This window comes from Lissotriton helveticus, chromosome 3_1 (assembly GCF_964261635.1).
Source record: "Lissotriton helveticus chromosome 3_1, aLisHel1.1, whole genome shotgun sequence".
Lineage (NCBI taxonomy): Eukaryota > Metazoa > Chordata > Amphibia > Caudata > Salamandridae > Lissotriton > Lissotriton helveticus.
Window position 1 is genome coordinate 1,201,529,898 of NC_136061.1, and position 24,566 is coordinate 1,201,554,463.

General features: G+C 43.0%; 1 protein-coding gene across 1 annotated transcript; it reads left to right on the forward strand.

Moving 5' to 3' along the window:
* The first annotated feature begins 560 nt into the window (after nt 1-560).
* Nucleotides 561-17,505, forward strand: LOC144823377 (uncharacterized). Its single transcript, XM_078681840.1, has 2 exons — nt 561-752; nt 16,610-17,505. Exons 1-2 carry the CDS (start codon nt 706-708, stop codon nt 17,463-17,465), a joined length of 903 nt encoding a protein of 300 aa, XP_078537966.1. The 5' UTR covers nt 561-705; the 3' UTR covers nt 17,466-17,505.
* The last annotated feature ends 7,061 nt before the right edge of the window (nt 17,506-24,566 follow it).

Sequence of the window (24,566 nt, forward strand, 5' to 3'; positions counted from 1 at the left end):
AATGGGAACAGTGACTCTGCAAGTCTCTGCCTACTCTTTGCTGTTGGCTGAAAATCCAGAACTGGCTAAATGCCTTTTTTATGACATGAGGTGAGATGGAACTATGTACAGGGTGTGAGCTTACAACAGAAACATAACTCATATATGGCCCTGGTCTCTGGTAGAAATTACAGTTGACCAGTTATAAAGGGTTTTTATGGGGGTCCAATAAGAAGTTGATCAGTATTTTGACATAATATGGTTTTGGTGCTTAAAGGTGTCTGTAGTTTTTCTGTTACTCTTTATTTCAAACTAATAAAATCTGTATTTTTGCTACTGGGAACGTGTAGTTCAGTGGCCAGAAATAAATAAGCTGCAACTCTATCCAGTACAAGAATTTGCAGCAGTACAACTGAAATTTTACCAAGGTTTTCTCCTAACAACAACTTTCTAAAGTCCCACTTCCCTATTCATCATGCTTATAAGATATTTTGATGTTGGTGAACCTGGCCAAGACGTATGTTATGCCCCAGTCGATTAACTATCATTCTTTCTTTTCAGCAACATTTATATTGTTTTGTTCTATTGATGAGAAACCTACTAAGGTAGAAACTGTACAAAGCAGATCAGCAAATGAAAGACAGATGGAATGTGAAGAGGTTTCAATGATCTGGGATAACACAACCTGTAAACCAGCAAGGACGCGGTCATATCGTCAGCACAGAGATGGAGAGAGCAAGCACAAAGATGAAGATAGCAATTCTCCCTTCTGGGTGAGTAGTAAGTGTTATTGGAGTCGCAATGTTTTTTCCCTTTAAACGTTTGGACGTTTTCCATAACCCGTTCCATGCTAGTGACGGAACCACTCCGTCATGAGCCACGGGCGCGCTGTGCTCATGATGGAGTGGTTCCGTCACGCCGCGGCCACTCCGCCCACGCTGCATCAATTCCGCGCCTGCGCGGCTGAATTAATGAGCAGGCGTGGCCATGACGGAACCACTCCGTCATGAGCACAGCATGCCCGTGGCTCGAGACGGAGTGGTTTTCCGTCACAAGCATAGTGGCGCCGCGCAAAACCACCCTCCCCCCCCCACCCCAACGCCGCGGCAAAATTACCGCCGCGGCTAAAGGGTTAAAACTACTTCACAAAGTCTGTAAAGTTTTTAAAAAATGTAAGGAAGAATATCCAGTGAAATTACAGCAGCAGAAATAAATATCTAGCAGGATGGTTTCTAAAGGATTTTTTATTGTTGTATGGATTTCTATTTATCTGCTTTATGCACAAAACATTCTGAATAGTATGAAGGTGTAATAGGAGCAAAGGAGAGGGAGTGCCATCAATGAAACATCATCCCGCTAATAGGCGAAGTAGCCATTTTTGGCTGCTATCTGAAAGGCCAAGCAAGGATTATTCTTGACAAATTTTCATTGGTAGCAGGTTCTATAGTTTAGGATATTTAACAATAGGTGTTCCTAACTAGGAACAGTAGAGAATCTGGGGGGAATGTCCTTTGTCTTCATCAAAGATACAAATCATCTATGCAGTCACAATTAGAACATTGGAATGTTGGGATCTCCATTGTAGACAATGGAGTGATCCCTGCTTCTACGGGCCAGTAAAGGCCTGCAGAGCAACATTCCAATGTGTTACAAAGGCCTCTCGGCGCTCGAGGGGATTTAAATCCCCTCGAGCTTCGAGAAGCCTTTGTTTAATTTGTTAGAACATTCTGCCCTGAAGTGGCAGAATGTTCTAATAGTCTTATAGCCCTTCGTAGCAGGGCTATACCGGCTATTAAAGTCCCGTCCCTTGTTAAAGTCCCTCGCCTTGGGCTCAGGCCTTTAAAGCGGCTCCATGCCTTTAATAGCCGGATTAGCCCGCTACGGCGGGCTATAATATCTCTCTATCGGTCTTCCTCTTCTCAATCCTTACTTCATGATTAGTTTGTCCACCTTGAGGCAGGTTACCCACAATAGATATAGTTTGAAAGAAATCTATTTTTATTTTCCATACTAATGTTTTGTCCTACAAGTTCCCCTTTATAACTCCCTTACTTATCCAGGATATCACCTTGTAAAAGCTGAAAAAACAAGTCCTGCCTCCAAAGTTATTCTGAAAATGAGATCAAGAAGGGAAGAGGATTGTGTCAAAGCAGACTGGAACTTAGACTAATAAAGGTTATCCATACGTAAACTCGACATGACTCTGTGTTTCTGAGGTCACAAAGAAACATAAAAAGTCGTGAATAATGTCTCCAAAGATCATACACGATGCAAGCAGGCTTTTTGCTGTGAATGTTCTTGAAGGGTTTAGGCAATTCGCTGTTGAACCTGGAGGTTACTAAATTAATGACATTATTTTCCCGGATCTATTTCTTACAAGAGGGAGTGTAGTTATTTTTTAAGGAAGTGTCAGTGTGGATCCTCAATGATTAAAACACATAGGATTTATATAATAAACTTAAGGATTAAATATGGGTCGGAACCACAATCTAGGAACCCAAGACTGAATACCTACTATTTCCACAAAATGGACATTTTGTTCATAGTTTACTGAGCAGGATTTGTGTACAGGAATGTAGAGACCTGAGAGGGCATTACCAGCTGAATCTATTGGCCAGATAAAGTGGTCCAAGCCCTAGTAAATGATTGAATAACATGTTTGTAAAGAGTTCTGCCATGCAAAGAAAGCCAGTATAAGGATATCGTAAGGCGAGAGATGGGATCCTAGTTCCTAAGCCTGAAAGTGGGCCCAGAGGCTGCATTATGGTGCTATTCTAGTCTCTATGTTAGAGGGTGAGATAAGCTGGTGCAAAGTGGTTGAAATGTAGCATGCCTCGCACCACCTTGTGGGATTCATTCGCAGGAAATAAAGAAACCTGTGAATTTTTTCAAAGCTTGAATCACCACTCGAGGACAGCAGTATCTGTTGAAGGTCATTGACGCATGTCAATTTCCATGCAAATCCAAGCTCTTTACCAGTGTCCTTATAATTCGTGGCGGCTCCTAATACAAGTCAAATATTGTTTGCAAGGTATTGCAACCACAGATGAAATTTTGTTCCAAAGCTTTATAGAAGAATTAAAATTTGGCTCACCCTCATTGAGAATGCGGTACTTGTACGATGCTCAACCTCAGGATGGTGAACAATCAGCTGACAAGGTTTCTCTTGCCACCTGTAAAAAAGATGCAGTGTGCATGAACTGCTTTATTTATGACCAACATTGTTCCTCCTGACCCTAATGTTGTAAAAATCCTGAACTAGAAATGCAAACCAACCGTGTACTAAAGTGATGCTCTCCTGTGATCTAAAGCCGGCCATGGAGATGCCCATAAAAAGGTCTCTGCAAAGACCAGACACCAAAGTTATGTCCACGTTAAAGCGCTTCATTGGTTACTGGTGCAGTACTGCTGCACTTTGAAAGTTTTTTGTCTTTTTCACAAAGCACGTTATGGTCACACTTTGTTCACCTGCTTGCAAAGAACGCTTACCTGCTATAACCCAGCTTGCCATCCTCAGTCAACGAAGGCTAATCCATTGCTATTCCAAGAGCCAAGAGTGTGCGAGCAAGAGGCCGTGCCTTTGAAGCGGTCAGTGCCAAAATTTAGAACACAATTCCTCTCTAAGCCAGATGTCTGACTAATCACTTATCTTTGGGTATATTTGCATTGGTAAAATCTGCTATTCGTTCATTGATTCTTTCATCCCTTTTCTTTGCATTTCTTTCTATGTGGATATTTGCACACACACAGGTTGCTCCAGAACGCTCTTGATTTTGCTATCTGCTTTACAAGTGCCCTTTATTACGCCGTGTGATAAACCTCATTAATGAGGTAACAGTGGGTTTTGAGTACCTTCTCGCATACTGGTTGCAGTTTCCAGGTTGGGCATTATTTCATGCCTAGAGGTGTCACCCCTTCATTTTTCCTGCCCTTAACCAAACCAGTTCCACCATCCCCAATATCACTTTACCTGTGGATCAGAAAAACACGTGGACTTTATACAGATCTTGCCCCCTTGTAGGGAGCTCTAAATTGTCATATAGAATTAATTCCTTATTATTGCACCTCAAGGTGTTCCCAATCCCACAAGGGGCTTGGGGGGAGAGCCCTTCCTCTCCTTTAATCCTTCCCCTTTTAAAAATCCATCCGCTTTCTTCCTTGGTGTTACCGTAATGGCGGCAGATGCCAAGCTGGTACCTTAAAAACCTGAGATATGTGTCTGCCCCCTCTCCCAATCTCCTCAACTGTGGTGTTTCAGAAAATCGTCTGGCCACAACTGAGCAGTCCGCTTCCTACCCACCCATTCTATGCTGCCACATCTGCCAGGGGGGGAGACAAGTTGTCCCCATCACTCAATCTGTTCCAGTACCACATGTCCTCCAAGATTAGTTGAGAAGAAAATGGCTGGAAATTAAGTTTTGCTGATTTGTTTTAGATGTAATGAATCACTATTTCATGGCAATAAAATGGAGAGGCGTAGCTGATTACTCATTTACTCTACAATGAGACATAGCGGCAAAAAAGGCCCAGTGTGTCTAATAGGTTAAAAAGTAGTCTAGAGACCATCCTGAATAAATGTCTTTACTATATTTTATTTTTTATGTTAATTAGTGATGTAATGATAATTATAAAAACAATGTTCTCTTTAGCCATTCTTGCTGGGTCATGCAATAGTGACATTATCCTTTCGGTGGTTGCCTCCACTGGTTTACATGGTAGATCAAAGTTCACCACATGACAGAACAGCAATAAGAATTCTTCATGAACCTCTGCCATGGAGGCAAGTGGCAAATGGGCGTTCAGCTAAATGATTGTACATTTATAGAGCCTGTACTAAGAATATTACAACGTAATAACTGCATATTGGAACTTTGATCTATTTTGCTTGAGGACCTGCTCATATTATAATCAAATCCTCCTCCTTCCAATGTCCTCTGGGCTGTTACAGCTCTTGCTCTCTTCTTCTTCTTCAGGAAATTAAGCAGCTACTCATTGAGTTTTTGAGAATGATAGCAGAAAAAGGCATGTGGTAGTGGTGAGAGGTAACCGTGACATGCACATTTTAGGGAAATGTAAATTGTCAATACAATAGAGTGTTCTGGAGATTAGATTAATTGCTTTCAGTGTTTATAAAATCTGCAATATCCAACTGCACGGCCATGACAGCTATTTATCCTATATGTACATATTTTGCTTGGTGGCTTGGCAGTTATAGCTATTCTTTTTCTAGCAGTGATTTCTCAGGTTCAACGAACATTGCACACATCTACCCATTGAGGCACATTCATCTTCAGGTTGTGTACATTATCATTCTCTTGAAGGATGGTAAAGTGTGACTCGAGACTCTGGGCGAACAAAGCAAACACAAGGAGATGATGACCGGAGCACTGAAACTTTTCAGACACTCACCCCCAGTCACAGATCTGGGTTAAATCCATCATCGTTCTTTAGCTCACTTTGCCACCTCAGTTCAGACCCAACTATATGCAAATCAGTCTCGACCCTGTGCCTCATGGGAACAGTCCAGCCTGATCTGCCAAGCCAGTTCTTCCCTGAACCAGAAACAAGCATCCTGGGAGCGGTTTCTGGGTGACACCCTTCATCAGCCAGGCTAGCTTGAATCCAGTGGCAAAGTGAGCAAGGGACCCACGTTTGGGCATACCCTGCCAACTTAGGGCGAACAAAGCAAACACAAGGAGATGGTGGACAGAGCATAGCTGGGTCTGAACTGAGGTGGCGGAGTGAGCTAGAGAATGATGATGGATTCAACCCAGATCTGTGACTAGGGGTGAGTGTCTGAAAAGTTTCAGCGCTCCATCCATCATCTCCTTGTCTCCATGCTCGATTGAAAGGAAAACACAATAAGATGAAGAAAATCCAACATACTCTATCAAATAAGTTGCAAGCAAATGAGAGTGACAATAAAGCCAACCAATGAAGTCCACTGTAAGTTAACAATGTCTTGCAACAGACAGCACTGCCTAGTAGGCAATACATAAAAAGAAACCCTGCATGAGCAAATAATGTGTGAAATGGCTGCAATTTGGCGGGAAGGAGGAGGTTGGTCGTATTGGGATTAGTTTACCTTGGGGGGTTTTTTCACCTCTATTATTACTTCAAGCCATAACATGACCTTGTGTGGCATTACACTGTGTACCATAACTAAGTGTTTTATGTGAAGGTCAAGTGAATTTTGGGTTAGAATATGTGGTAAGGGTAAGATAGGGTGAGGGTTAGGGTAAGGAGCGACCTGTATATGTGCGTGCGTGTGTGTGTGTGTGTATATATATATATATATATATATATATGTATATGTATATGTATATGTATATGTATATATAGACAATCTGTTTTGCTATATTTCGGTTATGGGCTAGAGTTAGCATAAGGGAAGTGGCTAGTCATAGCTACTAGTGAGGATGTCAATGTTACCAAATGGTGTTCTGGTGCTTACCAGTGATCGGACAGGAGAACCAGTATCTTACCAAAAGTCTGATAGGCCGAAAAGCCAAGTTTTCAGCTCACGTCTGAATTTAAGAAGAGAAGGAGCAGATCGAATGTGTAGCGGAAGTTTGTTCCAGATTGTTGAAGTACCTAGCTAGAAACTTCTGCCGCCCCAGTTCTTTCTATTATATGTTGGTACCTCCAGAGTTGGACGATCTAAGAGTTCTATTAGGTGTGTACCGTCTGAGTTTCGGGCCTAAATATTGGGGTCCTAGTTCGTGCAAGGCTTTGGTAGCCAGTGCAGCTGCTTGATAGTTTTACTGACTGAAACATGTTTAGGGGTACGAGTTACAACTCTGGCTGTTGTATTCTGCAATACCTGAAGCTTCCTAAGATGTTAACCCCGGAGATTAAAGTATAGGCCATTGCAATAGTCTAGTCTTGCCAGTACCAAAGGCAATATGGCCAATATTTGAAGGTTTTCAGGAATATAAGCCAAAAATCTTTCAGATTATTCTTAAGACAAAATAGGTGACATCAAGGCATTGATCTGATTGGCAAAAGAGCCCTTCATTTTCTCAATTATCCCAAGGTTTTTGGCTTTTTCTACTGGCTCAGGCCTAAATTCGTTGGCCACCAACTAGGGGACCAGAAAGATGGATCATTACCAAAAAGCATAACCTCTGATTTATTGCAATTTAGCTTAAGACAGTTAAAACTCATCCATGTGCTCACTGCTGACATGAAATCGCTAAATTGTTTTCCAATAGCGTAGGGTTGATTTGTAACTGCTACGACTATTTGCGTATCGTCAGTGTAAGAGGTTAGGGCAAACCCGAAAGATCTTACAACTGGAGCCAGAGCTGCATTATATACGTTAAAGAGGGTGGGGCTTATAGAAGACCTGTGTGGTTCTCCACAAGGGAGCTGAAAAGGTGTGGACATATAGGAATCCATGGCTACAAATTGTGTCCTATTTTCCAGAAAAGATTTGAGCAGATGGAGAGCTGTTCCTCACACTCCTATATCTGCTAGCCTCTTCACCAAGATGGCATGGTGAGCAGTGTTGAAGTCAACCGATAAATCTAATAGAATGAGGGCGGCCTTCCCCATGTTGTCCACAGCTTCCCTGATTTCCTCAACTGATTTGATCAGGGCCGACTAGGTACTATGTCCGCTTCTAAAGCTGTGTTGTGATACGTCAAGCCAGTTATGTGCTTCAGTATATTCCATGAGCTGTATATTCATGGCCCACTCTGAGTTTAGCGTAAAAAGTCAGTTGTGATATGGGATGGTAATTGTTAACATCCTCTGGGTTTGTTTATTTTTTTTAAGATGTGCCGAATTGAGGCTGTTTTCCACATCTTAGGGAAAACTCCTGCCTGAAAGATAGAGTTAAACACTTTTAACAGGTTATCTGCTACTAGCTCTTGGGCCAGTTTTACCACCACCACTGGGCAGGGTTCGGTCGGTGATCCGGATTTGATTTTTGCCATTAGTTCCATAACTTGTGCCTTGTCCATATCAGTAAACTTGTCAATATTCGGCTCCCTGACGGGCCAGTCTGATGCCGGTTCAGCGTCGGGAATGGATTATTTCTCCTTAGATCTGAGACTGCCTACTTCATTAAAGTTCTTTCTACTTTATGCACAAAGTGCGCGGCCAACTTGTCGCACAGAGATTGAGTTAGTACAGTCTCTGCGGTGTGTGGTGAAGTAAGGGACAGCACTGTTCTAAAAAGTTCTTTAGAAGTTATTAGCACTCTCAATTTTTTGGGAAAAAGAATGAGGTTTTTGCGCTCCTTATTTCTTCATATTTGATCAGAATTTGTTTGTATTTGTCTCTCTGCGGGGTTATAATCTGTTCTCCAGATACGTTCCTGTTTTTTGCAAATTAATTTGCATTCCTTCAGTTTTTCCGAGTTCCAAGGTACCGTTGAGCAGTTGAACCTAGAGAGTAAGGGGGCCAAAGGTGCTAGTAGTGAGACTTTTGAATCCATCCAATGGTTGTAAGAACTAGCGTTATGTCTACTCCTTCCCCATACTGTGGTTGTGAGCTGGCAAGGTTTCCTTGAAGTTTTTGTTGATTAATCATATTCCAAGCTCTAACTGATCTACTCCAGACTACACCATCAGTGTGGGGGGGGGACAGTATCTGATATTCCGATGTTAAATAGGGTAGCTGAATGATCTGATCAGTTGAGCGGCAAAGTTTCCTGCACTAGAATATGAGTGTTATTAGAAAAGATCCCGTTAGAAAAGATCCCGTCAAGCATGTGACCAGCCCGATGGGTAGGCTCTTTCACCGATTGTGAAAGCCCAAAACTCTCTATGAGATCAAAGAGGTTTGCTATATCAGCTTCTGTGATCGCTTCTAGATGGAAGTTAAAATCCCTCATCACTGTTAGGTTGAAGGCTGCCAACTCATCTTCTAAGAGAGTGTGGAGGTTCTTTGTAAAGGCCCTTCTAGGTCCTGGCGGTCGGTACACTAAAATGCCCTTAAAGTTTTGTTGGCCACTTAGTTGAAAACTAAAGGATAATGCTTCAATGACTAGAAGGGTAGAGGAAAAGAAGGAACCAGCCAACGACTCCAGGTAGAGAATGGCCAGGCCGCCGCCTTTCCTAGCTAGTGTGTAAATTCTAAAACCTGGTGGTGTGGCTTCCAGCAGGCTTGGACCCTCTGCAGCATCAGTCCAAGTCTCTGTGATAAAAATTAGGTTGCATCCTTGACTTTCAATAAATACCGCACCTTTGCAGCTGTGTTTAACTAAGGATCTAGCATTAAATAAGGTGCCACGTAAGGTCTTTGAGTCAGTCCTGCCTTTGGCTACTTTAGCTTTGGATTCCCCTAACCGTATAACACCTTGTCTAATGAATATAGGTAGGGTGGCCTTACATTTTTTTTTTTGCAGAGTTTTATATAGCGCGAACTACCCCGAATCAGGTATCAGAGTGCTTTACATAGCACCAGTTACGTTACATGAGGACAGACACACATTCATTTTAGGCACGGGGAGATTAAGTGATTTGCCCAGAATCACAGGAGGTTTTGGCGTCGTTACCGAGACTCGAACCCAGGTCCGAGGTCGAGCGCCCTAGCCGTTAGGCCAACTCCTCTCCCCTTACATGCCGGGCAAGTAGCACTGTTCTCACCCCTTCTATCCCATTATTAAGCAAGCCCTGGCTGTCTTATCTCTGGGGTGTAACTCCAATAATTCCTTCCTAATATAATGAATCTGCTGTTGAAGGGTTAACTTAAATCAAGCAGCATGGCTGGCGTTGAGTGCAGACGAGCTTGCCCTTGGCGCGCCCGCTGCGCGGAGGCTGTTAATTTGTAGTCTCGCATGTGGGAGGGGGTGTGTCCCCAATCCAAGCCCTAATTGCTGTCAGGTGAGGCAGGAGGTTTGAGTGCAGCTATGCACTCCCCTACTAACGCGCTATATTTAGAAGTGATCTCATTTTAAACGCTAAATGACGAATCAGTGAAGTACCAGTTGGAAAGGGTGCCCACGTTGCGGGAGCCAGGCACCTCCAGAGTGCACTAAATGTACAGTACAAGGAAAACAAGCATTTGCAATGCAATAGGACTCGCATTAGGAAAGTTTGAGCTATTGGTATTGTAAATGACACATTTTTTATTTATGTGTTGGTTTTGAAAATAGCTAATTTAATAGCTTTGTCATTTACAATGCCAATAGTTTTAACTTTCACAAATGTGACACCTGTAGCATTTGTAATGCAATATGTGTTGTATTAACGTGACTTCGATGTATTGATATTACAAATCAAAATAGTTTTATAATTAATTCTTAAATTAAAGTTATTGTAATTTATAATGGCAATAGCTGAATCAAAACAAAAGAGTCAAAGATAACACTGGATGTACCAGCTAAAAGTCAATTCATAACAGTAGTAAAGAAAGACACCGTGTGTTAGTTTAGTGAAAGTGCACAAAAAACTTGTGAAAAGAGTAAACACTGTATATTGAGTGAAATGAAATAAAATGAAGTGGGCACAAACCATGCCCATGTGTTATATTGCAAAGGGTGGAGTGAAAATGCAACTGTATTCGGAAAAACAGTGACACAGTAAAACCAACGTGTAGCACCGTGCGCTCTAAACATAGCGTGTCATGATGCAGGCGATCTGTAACGCACTTACTCAAACCGGAAGTGAAGGAATAGCCTGCTACTATATTTCCAACCGATAGCAGTAATGAATCTAAGTCAATGGAGATAGAGCCCCAATGTTAGCATTAGCGATTACAAATAATAATAACCTAATGTGTGGCAAAATGCTAGAAAAATATACTCACTAAAACACTGCTCTAATGTTGCCACGCTGGAGATTTAAACTCGAGATGGGAAATCTAAACAAGACGGAGGGCATTGCTGTGGGGAGGGGGGAGGAGAAATGCGACACGGCGGGCAGGGTAGGGGGCGGAGCGGGGAGAGCAGCATGAGGGTGTGAAGCAGCAGGGGCCTTTGAAGTGAAGCTAAGCTTCACTTCAAAGGTGAGGGAGGAGTGCGGCTCAGGCAGAGCGCACGCTGGGGGAAGCTTGTGGGGCGGAGCAGGAAGAGCTGCTGGGGAACAGATGGCTGGCGATTTGATGCTGTGCACGTGCATTTTAGGTCAATGCGCTTGCGCATTGACCTAAAAGCGCACGGGCACTGCATCAAATCGCCAGTTAGTTATAAAGTCTGTTTAAGCCCCCATAGTCTCGCTCCGCTCAATGCGCATGCGCATTGACAGGTCGCGAGACCTAATAAATGAGGGGAACTTAAAAATGGGGCAGGCCGAAGCCGAGTACCCGATCCAACATTGTGCCCATGTTGCAGGAGCCAGGCACCTCCTGATTGCACTGCACGAGCAATCAGGTGGTGCAAGCTGTGTAAAGGCTTGAAGAGGTGATGGTGTTTAATGTGATAATTGATGTATACGAATACACCGACAAAGTGAAGGCAGGTGCGGTTTTGGTAGAGTTTTGTGACTAAGGTTTGTCAGACAACTAGTGGGTTCCTTTTGATGGAGAAGCAAAGAATGTTGCAAGATATTATGCCATCACAGAATCTTCTTATAGAAATGTGCAATAAGAAAATGCAGAAATCTACAGAGCCTCCTTTTTTTTCATGAAATAAACTTTTGTGGTGGGTGCGGTGTCTTGTTTTTTATTAACCCTATTCATCTATATTAAGAGAACCCTGACATGCAGCTGGGAGTCCATCAGCTTGATACACTTGTACAGGCATATGAAACTTTAATCAACTGCCCAATGAACCTTGGAGGCAAATCTTACACTACGTTACCTGTGATTGTCAAGGTTAGATTTGAAGAGGGATGCCATTCTTCAGATCCCTTCAGGTTATATGATAACAGTTATGAAAACCTTTTATATGTGAGAAATCTTGGTGAGCTCAGATGTAGAAGAAGAACTCTGAACCATAGACTCAACATCTTTTTACAAGTGGGGCCTATCTCAACAGAGCAGAATTTAGTCTGTGCCTCTATGGCACAAAGTGATGTTTCTGTAGAGTGCTTTGGGAAGTATACGGTCCCTTTCATAGTTCTGGAGAGTGTTCACCCTTCCCTCTAGTTCCCCTTAGCAAGTTTGTTTGTTTGTTTGTTTGTTTATGATGTTTGACTCCGTACGCAAGACAAGTATGTGTGTGCTGATAGACCCGCAGCACAGTGCGAGAACTAGAGAGGTGGTTAAGTGGGAAAGACCCTCTCTTGTGTCTTTGTTTTGTGTCTCCCTTGACCGGAGTCTCTAAACGCCACCCACCTTCCTGCTGACATTGTGAGACACAGGATATGGTTGAACCGGTCTGGTAGGAATATGCAAAATCAGGAACTGTCAAACCAGCCTCCCAGAATACACACCTTGGCTGCAAGCTCAGTACAAGTGTATGGGTCATAAAGTACAGCTTAGGGTGCCAAGAGGTCTTTACCAGAATCGGAGGTCCCAAGCCGCTGAAGACCAAGAAGCACTTTGGTGCTCCATGGGTAGTTGCTCACTACAAACTCTTCACCAATTTTGGCAACCGGATTATAGAAGCTCTGCAAAATGCTAGGATGAATTGAATTGAATTGAAACTGCACTTGTATAGCGCTATCTACCCGGAGGCCTCGTAGCGCTTATGACTAAAGCTTACTTAGCGCGGGCTCGGGCAGATCAGCGGGATTTGGCAAACAGGTGAGTTTTCAAGGCTTTTCTGAAGGAGAGATGATCGGTAGTTCCTCTGAGGAATAAGGGGAGGGTGTTCCAGAGCTTAGCTGCGGTATATGAAAAGGAACGGCCTCCCCAGCGGGCTCCCCTCACTCTGATGGAGGAGGCCAGCTGGAGGGTACTGGATCGGAGGGCACGTGACGGAACATAGGGGGTGATCAGGGGCTGTAGAATTGCAGGACCAAGGTGATGGAAGGCTTTGTGTAGAGTACACATAGCCTTGAATTGTACTCTGGCCGCTATGGGGAGCCAATGGAGTTCCCCTAGGGCGGTCCTTGCTGACTGCCAGCGAGGGAGATTGTAAAGCAAACGAGCCGCGCTGTTTTGGGTGACTTGGAGTTTTTGAATGACAAAGGAAGGGGCTCCCATATAGAGGACGTTACCATAGTCCGGGCGGGATAGTATAAGGGCCTGGACTAGAATCCTCCTTGCCTGGAATGGAAGCAGAGGGAGCACCTTCCGTAGCATCCTCATCAGGCCGAAACAGGTAGCTGCGGTCTTCGTAGCTTGGGCTGAGAAGTTCAATGCAGTATCAAACCAAATCCCCAAGCTTTTTATTTGGGGCTTGGGAGCAGGAGGCGGGCCCAGACATGGTGGCCAGATGGATGCAAAGACAATGATCTGTCTTCAACCTGCTTCAGTCAAGGACCTGACAGACTGCGGAGAAGAGGTGCTGAATGTGCCTTATCAGGAACAAAACACTAGTTAGACAACCATTGGCAAAGCCAATAGGTCGCGCCTTTGACACTTTTGCCTCTGGCATTGGCTTTTGTTCCTTCTGTACAGCATGGGCATTGTTTGGTATCCATGCTGTATAGCAGTATGACTAAAAATAATAATAAAAACGAACCTTAATGCATCCAGCGATATTGTACTTTTAATTTTAAAAAAGGGCATTCGCCCTAGCACTTTTTAAAAATGAGTTTTAGCCATGCTTCAAAGCATTTGCGCTGCTGTACAGCATGGCTACAAAATATTGCCAATAGCTCTCACATGCAAGACCTATTGGCAGTGCCAGTAGGTCTCGCATATATGAGATCCATTAGATTTTTTGTTGTGGACTGGCATTGTGTGGTGTAGCATGGAGTAAAAAAATGTGGCGTGTAATCATGTGGCGTGCTCTGGAATTGAGAGGAGTGGAAATATTTGGCATGGAATTGTGTGGCTTTGAGTGGATTGGAATTATGTGGCATGGGCTGGAATTGTGGCATTGTGTTTTGTAGCAGGGAGTGAAAGTGGCATGTCATGGAATTATGTAGTGTGCAGTGGAATTGTGTGGCATGAAATTGTGTGACGTTGAGTGGAATCATGTGGCATGGAGTGAAAATATGTGGAGCATGGAATTATGTTGCATTGAGTAAAGTGGAATTATGTGGCGAGGAATTATGTGGCAGGAAGTACAATTATGTGGTGTGGCATAGAGTGGAATTGTGTTGCAGAGTTGTGATATAGAGTGGAATTTTATAGCGTGAAATTGTGTGGTGTGGAAATGTGGGCAGATCGAATAAAGAACATGGGGATGGTTTTAGAAACACAGGAATAAGCAGTATGAGGAAAGCGAGGATGAAGGCAATAACAATAAGTGGTGGAAAGAAGAGTGATTATAAAGAAAACGACGTGTTTGTGGAAACTTGAGCAGTCTTGCGTCATGGAAAAAGGATGTCTGACGTTTGTAACTGTGAATGGAGGAAGGATCTGAAATTAAAGTGTCTGTGATGGAATGTGGCCTCAACTTTTGGGAACACAGACAGTGGCACGTGTTGTGGAAAATATGCTTGCACGTGTCAAGTAAATGAAAGAATGCATGGATTTATAAAGAGGTATCATGGCTGTTACAAATTAGAAACGAAAATAGGATAACATGTTGCATTTTAAGTCAAAGCGGCGGTGCAAGTACGTTTCTTGCAACCGGGTAGCAGTAGTAGACATGAGCCACACGGCCAGTTGAAAATCTGCGTGCTGCTCTTTTAAATAAAGACAGGGTGGGGTGGAGGAACAGTGGGCAGCAACACGAAAATTAATTGCAATGAATCAATCTGTGCTCTGTCATTGCGCCACACAAAGAAAAGGAAATGCTAACTGGCACATTCTGGCCAACCACGAAGCAGCAAAGAAGAGTGGCAGTACAGTCAACAAATGGTATTTAATGGGTGAGTTGCATTCCCGTTGTTTTACACAATAGTCTTGAAGAGACAGCACGTGGACTGTCTTGCTGAGACCTAAAAAGTAGCACTGTGAGAAGCTGAAGTGGGAAGGGAGCATCAGTGCATACTGCAACCCTGGGAACGATCTGCACTAAGGGGTGTGTGGTGAGGCCTTGAGACAGTGCAGCGTGTCCAGAAGTTGAAGTGATTGCGACTGCTTCCTCTCCTGGAGATGGCAACCACATCTCAATGGCTCCCCATTATGAGGCTGAGAGCCTGTGGTTGTACAATTGTAACTGTATTTTGGGAGTCCTATCAACAGATGCCAAGGCAAGGTAGGCGCTACATTAAAATTGCATACCGCAATCTGTGGTTTCTTTGGAAACCTGCTCCAACCCAGGTGGCCGCTTGACTTTGTTTGGGTACTGGATTTATGTTTGTGCCCAAAGAAGAACTATCCACGAAGATCCAACTGTCCCTTCAGAGTGCAGCCTCACTCTCTACTGTATCTGCGCACCTGATGCAAGGCTGCAGACATGTCCGACACTAGACAGTGCAGTGCAGGGCAGAGTGAGTGCAGTTGTTCTTGGTGGGCCATGCAGGACTGCACACCACTGGGCACCAGCCTTACCTTTAACTGGCGGAAGTGGACCTACTGGCTACATTCCATGTAACTAAGGTATAGTGTGGCTTTGCAGGTTGCACCAAGAATATCTGGGACCATTTTACGCACTACCAAGAATGTGACCATAATTAACCTTGTGGAAGGAATATAGGAACCCAGAGGGGCATTGATAGAACATCCATTCCCCCAGAGGGTAGTGTGCCTAATCCTCAACTGACTGTAGTTTGATGCACTACTTTGCCATTAGGATAGCAGCCTAAGATAGTCCTGCTTGCTCCCTCCAGTTAGTGATGGTGCACCATATTTCCAATATATGAATTCTTCGACTTTATTGCTTTGTGTGCTAGAAGTAAAGTACTATGGCCTTATAACCCGCCATAGTGGTCTATACCGCGGCTCGGGTGTTTAACAAGGGGACAGGAATTTAATGCTGGTTTAACCCAGCTATGGAGGGCAATAAGGCTATTTGAACACTCTGCCACTAGAAGCAGAATGTTCAATCAAATAAAACAAAGGCCTCAACTGAGTCCGAGCTGATTGAAATCCCCTCAAGCTCCATGAGGCCTTTGTTCAAAGCAACAGCTGTGAACTACAACATTGGAATGTTGGAGCTCCGGGCCTCTGCCGGAAGTCCGGAGCACGCCATTGTTTTCAATGGAGCTCCCACAATTCCAATGATGTAATTTTCCTTACATGTGTAAGCACTTGCTGCACCTTACTAACCCAAGTATATGTTTCGTTAAGTTGTAGGTTTGTACTCCACACCACCTTCATATAAATTCCAACATTCAGTTCACAGGCTACCCTGTATGCGCATATGTACATGTGCTCTTGACCCACTGTTTTCAGTGTCATGAGGTCTTATATGGGATTATATGGTTGAATTTAGTGTTCCTAGTAAATTTCTATCTGACAGAAAGAGCTTAACTTCCGTCATTTGATGCCCAGGTACAGGAGACCTCATGCCACTTAAAACGTGAATCAGGGTTGCACAAGCTTTTTGGAATACAAGTTACACAAATAGTTATAAGCACATAGTTCAGTGTATCATAACATGAGAACCATTAGTACAGAGAGCAGTGCGATACAACAATACATGTTTGTGGTTGAGTTGTGTTTGTTGCCCTTCAGTGTGTTCCCTTGTATATTAAAATCCATTGGTATTGACATTATTGTACTTTTGTTTTCACAGGATTCTCACGTCTGTGTTACACCTTTTTTGTGTGATTATGCATGGGGCGGCACACATTTGCCAAAGTTTAAGGACAAACCAGGAACCTGAAAGTGGCAGGGAGTATACTATGTATCATGGAACTCACAGGAGTAATGCTCGGGGCATCATCACATCTGGTTTTCAACGATCGTCAGATGGGCTTCTGGGTCCAGGGATCTATGTGAGCAGGGATAAGAAGAAGGCTATGTGTTACCCACTGAATACCAGCGACCATGACAGGGTTGTATTCAAGGTTAGGGTAAAGATCGGCAAAGCCAAGAAGATTGACTGCGACAACCACCCCATGCAGAAGACTTGGCATCAGAATGGGTACGACACTGCTTGGGTACCTCCCAACAGTAACATTACAACTATAAGGAGCGGGCGAGAGGAGGATTGTGTTTGGGACCCTTCGAGGATTACCCTAGTTGATGTTAGTTACTGCGAAGACCCAGAAACAACCGAGCGCCTACGAGACCTCATCACAGAAGTCAATCAAAGATCTAGACAGAGACAACCTGATGAGATGGCAAGTGACACAGTCGTCAACATTCCTCATTTTCCAACAGTTAGTTCTTTACTCAAGTTTATTTTGTCAGTCACACCCTTTTATTTACGTGACTGCGCGTATGCACTGTACATTTCCTGTTGGATCGTAGATTTCTTATTTCAGTTAATCTGTGCAGAGCACGGTGTTAGCCTGAACGTGCTTTTGCTAAACATACTGGCCATTGACTGTTGGATGTGGATGATTTTGAACAACACACTGTTTCTCATGTTTTGTTGCCTAGTTGTATTTGTGGTTTACCGCTTGAAGTTATTTAACTTACTTTAAAATCTTTATAAGTTCATTAAACTGCTTTTTCTTCTTTCCATTTAATAGCATACTTGTTTTTCTGCTAAAATTATCCACATGCCTTTAGCAGTCTATTCACTATTCATAGATGTGTAGTGTGTTGTACTTTACATGTGGCTCGGTCACAGTTGCTATTTCACGATTCCATGTACACAGCTTACTTTTTGTCTTTGCCTTTCCTTGATGCTTTCTCTACATTCAGCTTCCAGTGCACGAGCATTGGTGAACATTATACAGCCAAGCGGGTCTTTTACGTTTTTCACGATCTGCAATTACATTGCTGTTTATTCAGTATTAATCTATTTTGACCGAAGATTAATAGGTTGCTGTAGTGTAGTAATGTTCTACATTAAAAAGAGTACCATGTCTACTTCAGAGACTACTGCCGTCAAACCCTGCCTTGCACATTGGCAGTCACGGTTACCTCCTTTAAGACTACCCATATAGTCTCATACTTAAAGTTGACACCCTCGTAGTGCCTTAAACATTAGGGGGCAGATTTATGAAGGCCTTGCGCCGCCGGTGCGTCATTTTTAACATGGGAAAAAGTGACGCACTGGCGGCACAAGGCCTTCATAAATCTGCCCCCTGGTGTATCATAAGTAGGGCTCCCAGGTTTTATGGCATTTCTTTTTTAAACATTTCCGTCTATTTATCCATATTTATTTTTGGGCCATTTTATCTGTATTTATCCATATTTATTTAGTGATTTGCGGAGAAATGAAGTTGTAAAACTGTACATTTCCATATTTAACTGATAGCAACGCAGTCATACTTTTGGCTACTTAAGCTGCTAAATATTACATAACAATACACCAACAGGTAAATATTAGCATTATACCACAAATGCATGTTGGCATATGCCGTTATTTACAGACATTTCATCATGTTTTTTTACTTTCCATGATGTACTTCTGCTCAGCTGTTGGGCTATGATACATGAAAGACAGCACGGAACATATTGCTTTTGGTCTGTATTTATCTGTGAAAATCCGTAAAAACTGAAAACTGGGAGCCTTAATCATAAGTTAGTGTTCAGTCATCAATTGTTTATTATTCTCTTTTGTCAATAGCCAAATCAATATATAGTTAACAAGTCATCTTCAAGCCTACCAACACGTATTTTGCGAACAATTACTTCCTCAGGGCAGATTTAATATATATTTTCTTGAAAAGATCATTTAATTAAAATACGTAAAAGTTTACACAGTTTGGTGATTCATTTGTTAAAAATTATTTTAAAGGCAATCAGGACGTGGTTATCCCTTTCAACTCAGCTTGAAGATTTTTCGCGATAGAATTGATTTGCTATTGATAGAACAGAATCATTTTTTTTAATCCCTCCACGTCAAAGAGCATAAGCATATGTCAATACAGAGTTGCCAACCGTCCGGTTAGAGTTGTGCACTGTCTCCCTTTAATCAGTTTTCCAAAGAGCAGCCTCGCAGTTTCCCTTGATTCTGATAATTGTAGTGCCCACCTTGGTTTCTTTTGCTGGTGTCCACACAGACTTAATCAGCACAACTCACTGAACAAAACATTGCTTGCTGTTGTAAAAGTATTTCTTACACAAACACTGGGTGATTTCTCATATTAATAAGCATTTACTGATTTCCTAAGTCTTTCACTGGTGCAGTAGTGCTCGAATTAGTTTGTTACAACAGTGCAAGGCTATTGTTGTTGTTCAGGTCTCAAACTTTCTAATTTTGCAGAGTGTAGGACACCTTTTTCCAGTGAACTCCATGTACGAGTGGTTATAACTGGACCAGTGCGTCTTGGTTTCAGATGCAGGTTTACATGGCAAGGGAACCACGCCAGCATGTTCTTGCTACAAGAATTTAGGTAAATGTGTTTGTTGATTGAAAGATAAGTGCATTTAAGTTGACTGTTTGCTCCATATTATTAGATTTTAGTCTTAGTATCCCCCTCTATGCCCAATCATGGTGTCTGCTGCTGTCAAAATGGTTCTATACTGATTTTCATATATCGAAGGTATGATCATTTTGGTCTACATGATCCAATATCTTATGATTACTAATCAAAAATCCATCCTTGTGGCACACCTTTGACTGTATTTTCTTCTGGGCTCACCCCCACTTAAAACATATTTATGTGAATTAGAAACTGTACGATTGTGATAATCCTCAATTGAATAAAAAGTGCCACTTCAAATTTTTTTTTTAAACACACACATTCTTAACGCGTTTGGAATGTAAAAAATAAGACATACATGCTTACAAAACAATGACACTGATCTGCCTGGACTGGTAGCAACAAAGGAATGTATTGTGGAAGTGGTGTTGAAGGATTTTATCACTTCATATGCAATGGGGCCCATAGAACACTGAAGTACAGAACCACTGAAAAGCCACACTCACAGATTTCAGCAACAGAGATCAGTCTAGCTAAACATTCATCCCATCAGATGCAATGTAATCCTTGATCATACCACTTCTAAGCCTCTGACGTCTGTACAGCTTAGCTCAATGACTACCTAGAGCCATAGTCTATCAATTTTCAGAGTGTGTTAGACTATTTAACCTAGCAGCTCATTAATTAATTTATTGCTGGTTTCTTGAATGCTTAGGCTTTTCAAATGGCTGTATAATTTCGCATCTAACTGGAACTATGGTGACAGTTCATTGTAGTAGGGATGGAGAGGAGGGATGAATAGAGAAACAGCTAGACCCCTTTAAGAATTTTGGAAAATAACATTCAAACATTGGCATTACTAGCAGATAATAGCTCTTAGGAATATATCAAATACATTTGAGGGTTTTGTGGATGCAAAAATAAATAAAACACCCTTGTTCCTGCTGAAAGTGTGTTATATTCTGCCCTATATTTGTTTCAGTAGATTTGGGAGGATTCCTCGCATTTAGAACAGTTAACATATTTAAGTACTTTACAGTGTACATCTAAGGAATGTTTTAATAAGTGTCTACACACAGAAACTAAAGCGTACAAAAAGTGACGGCTGGAATGCTTGAATTAATCTCAGCCACAGGTAATACTGGATTGTGCCCGAGTAATTGTCAGTGGCTGAGATTAATACAAGCATTCATCCATCAATTGTTTTGTATACTGGAGAACTCAAAAAGACCTGGATTACTGTTGGGACAGAAGAGTCCCTCACAGGTGGAGAAGTGTGGCTCAGGGGTTAGAGGCAGCAGACCCGGAAGCTGAGATCGGTCCTGGACCAGGGTTCAATTCCCCGCCTCGGCGGGGTCTTGGGCTAAAAATTCCACGGACTCGATAATTCTCGCCCCGGTGCCTCCTCGACTCACGGGTTCACACTCTGCGACTCTGGGCAATAGCTTGCTTAATCTCCACAACGGCCCCTCGCGGCGGGATGCCTGACTTTCACCTTGTGGATACCCTGCTATCTCACAGGGGAATACCAGGAAGGGTTCCCTAAGCAAGCGCCGGGACACCCACTGCGGGTAGCTGTGCGCTATATAAGCTCAACTACATTTACATTTACATTTACATGCTGATGGATGTGCAACCCAGCACTGAGTGCCCTAGCTGCAGTGACGTCTGGATCCCCGGATTCTGATTTGTCTTCAGCAAAAACGGATCATGCAGGTGCATCACAACATAGGTCTGTATCCTGAATAGTGGTGTTGTTGGACCAGGCAGGGTGCCCAAAGAACTAATTTCACAGTGGTGAAAGGCCTTTGCGAATAGTTAAGTAGTATGACTGCGGTGGGAGCAGTGTAGTGATAAGTAGAAGTGAAGCCTACGCTCTCTTGTGTAAAGTTCTGCTGCAACGTACTCAACGCATCCCTGGTCTACATCATTAGCATGTAGTGCTGTGAAGCGCGTGTTGTATGTTTATGGTACAACACATGAAGGAGACAGTTTCATTTTGGGAGATCCAAGGCTGACTTGAGGGACATTAGGAAATACAGGCATACTAGACAGGTGTATGGCTCATAGCATTCCTGTTAGCTGGAAGGGACACACACAGATGAAGAAGCCAGACTCTTCAATACACTTCAAAGGGTTCTCTTTGATTCTGGTAAAGGTTACTGAAAAGGGGCCTGGGCACAGGGAAGACATGGCTTAGCAGTTTGGGATGGACTGTTCCTATGAGGCACAGGGTCAAGACTGATTTGCATATGGCCATGTCTGAACTGGGGTGGCTTGGTGAGCAAAATAACGATGGATTAAACCCAGATCTGTGACTGGGGGTGAATGTTTTGCCATTGTGCAACATTCCGTCCATCATCTTGTGTGTTTTGATGTTCACCCTATGTGGGAAGGGTATGCCCAGACGTGGGTCACATGCTCACTAAGCCACTGGAGTCAAGCTATCCTGGCTGAAGACGGCTGATAGCCAGAAACCGGTCCGAGGATGCTTGATTCCGGTCCAGGGAAGACATGGCTTAGCAGTTCGGGATGGACTGTTCCCATGAGGCACAGGGTCAAGACTGATTTGCATATGGCCATGTCTGAACTGGGGTGGCTTGGTGAGCAAAATAACGATGGATTAAACCCAGATCTGTGACTGGGGGTGAATGTTTTGCCATTGTGCAACATTCCGTCCATCATCTTGTGTGTTTACTGCCCCATCAATCAAGCCATAGCCCATGTGTGGAGTGAGGTCAGTGACTCCATATGCCAGAGAATCACTGTGAAGATTGCATGACTGTTGTGCCAATTAGGCCACAGCCGGTTTGTGGAGTGAAGTCAACAACCGCGTATGCCAGAGAGGGCTGCTTTGAAGAGGATAGAACTCCTGTGCCAATTGGGCAGAGTAGGGCCGGTGACAGTGTATGCCAGCAAGGGACATAGTGAACAAGGAACGCTGCCTGGTTTCACTGACATGAGGAGGATAGGACGTCATGGTGACCTGCGTGCGTCTGAGACTCTTACTGAGGATTGGAACCAGAGCATCCATCCCCCCACCTGTCAGTATGATCAGAGGAACATACTGTTTCTTAAACTAAGACTCAGGCGTAGCTCTACAAGGTTTGTTTTCACACCCACAGGTGACATGAGAGAACTTGGTTCAATGCACCAGCACTGAATGTTAAAGGAAGGTTATTGTAGCCTCACAGGACCCCATCCAATACATAGTTGAAGTGGTGTAATTGGTTTTGGGTTACTAACAATCCCTAAACAGGGATCTGGGACACTATGGTATCATTAACAATCCTATTTTGCGCTTAACTATATCACACACACAAACTGTACTAAGACGGATAGAGGCTTTAACTAAAAAAATTATTAGAATAGGCTGAACATGTTCCTTAGCACATCTAAAATAACCGCACTGACTAATTTTAAAAAGCACAAATGAGTGTTGCACACAAAGACAATAAAAAGAACATTTCTACCATTGTTAAAACTTCATCTAAAAACCTATTTCTAGGAGACCCTGGCTAGATTTTCTTATTGCAATTAATAATTGTGGACACAGTGTTCCCTGCGCAAGAAAAACACACATTGCAGCAGGGTCTCTCCTAGACGTAGCTCATTATCAGCCTCAACCATAATGCAGCATCTTCTCAGTGGTGTGGTGGCGCTTAAGATAGTCTCTGTCGCTTAGGATAGTCTCTGGCAGTATCGTGCCTGATAATCTGAGCAAAGGATCTCTCCTCACAAGTGGAAGTCCTTATATGCTATATCGTATCAGAGATTGTAATTACTGACACCTCAGGAATTTCTGACAAGCTATGTGCATCAAGGTGTGAGTTTCAGGAATTTCTGACAAGCTATGTGCATCAAGGTGTGAGTTTTAGACGCATCCTTATAAACATGTTAGGTAAATTCACATCAATTCAGACTTCACTCTTTTGACCTTTTGACCTTGGAATTGTGATAACAAGACACTTGTCCTAGAATGAAGCTGCATCGTGTGTTTTTATCATTGTCTGAAGGATTTGACTTTTACAGGGAAACAGAAGAAATTATGAAATTTGAGTCAATGGCAGAAATGGCGATGATTCTGCAAAAATAGCATAAATGTAGTCAGGCCTCATGGACTTTGTGAATACAATCTTGCCAGAGGAAGCGCAGTGGATGCCCAGCTGCTACTCCTGCAGAGCCACAAGTGCGACTCACCGTCCACACCTGCTGCAGCCTTCTGCATCACCCAAGAGTTAAAGCTCCCAGGGGCTCTTGTAGTGCAACTCCTGCAGTAGCATGTAGGACTAATCGCAGGGCTTCAAGGATAATGGGGCATATTATCAAGACAGGTGATAAAATGCTGCTAAAACGGCGATAATGGGCTTGATAATATGCTCTATGGTATTCCAATTGAAGCTCAGGTTAGATGTCCTTCACATCTAACATGGGCTTCAATTGGAATTCCATAGAGCATATTATCAAGCCCATTATCGCCATTTTAGCGGCAGTTTTCTGCTGCTAAAGTGGTGCTAATTTTATCGCCTGTCTTGATAATATGCCCCAATGTTTTTATTTTGAGTTGTGGCTCGTGTCCACCCCCACCCCCCCCCCTGCATCTACCTCCCACAGAGCAGCCTTTGCCTGCTCAACCCACACTACCACTGTGTCTCAGGTGCTGAAGGTGTACTTGGCCCATTTGCTCCAGGCCCATAGCAAGTCAGGCCCTGGTACATCAGTAGTAAAAGGCCTAAAAAGCCCACTCCCCAAATTGTCTGTGCCCAGTAGCTCCTCCTTGCCCATGGCCCTCAGCAAGGGGTTATAACAATTACCAACAAGTATATTCATAACATTTGACCCATACTTCTGTAGCCCTTCATTTTTTCTGTTCTATAGCATTATATTGCTGCTCTTCTTCCAATTATCACTTCTTGCAGCTCGATCGTTCCAGGTGAATACATCCTTTTATATCTTCATTCTGAAGGCCTGCATAATTTTGCGACTAATTGAAACAGTCAACTGTTCCTAGGATTTAGCGGGGCAGCTTGGAAGGAGTTAAGGAGACCAGGAGTGCTGGTCCCACTTTCTAGTTTGATACCCAAAAACATCCACACATAAATTAAAAAAGGTACATTATTATTGTAATTTTTACATAGTTTAATTTCAAGTGCATGCTCATGCCAATTTATAAAACGCATTATGTTCACTAAATATTTTTTTCATGCT

What these genes read in the sequence shown, in the direction of transcription:
- LOC144823377 (XM_078681840.1), top strand. Translation starts at nt 706, where the DNA reads ATGGAGAGAGCAAGCACAAAGATGAAGATAGCAATTCTCCCTTCTGG. An exon ending in ATAGCAATTCTCCCTTCTGG is followed by an intron (nt 753 to 16,609) that starts GTGAGTAGTAAG and finishes TTGTTTTCACAG; the next exon opens with GATTCTCACGTCTGTGTTAC.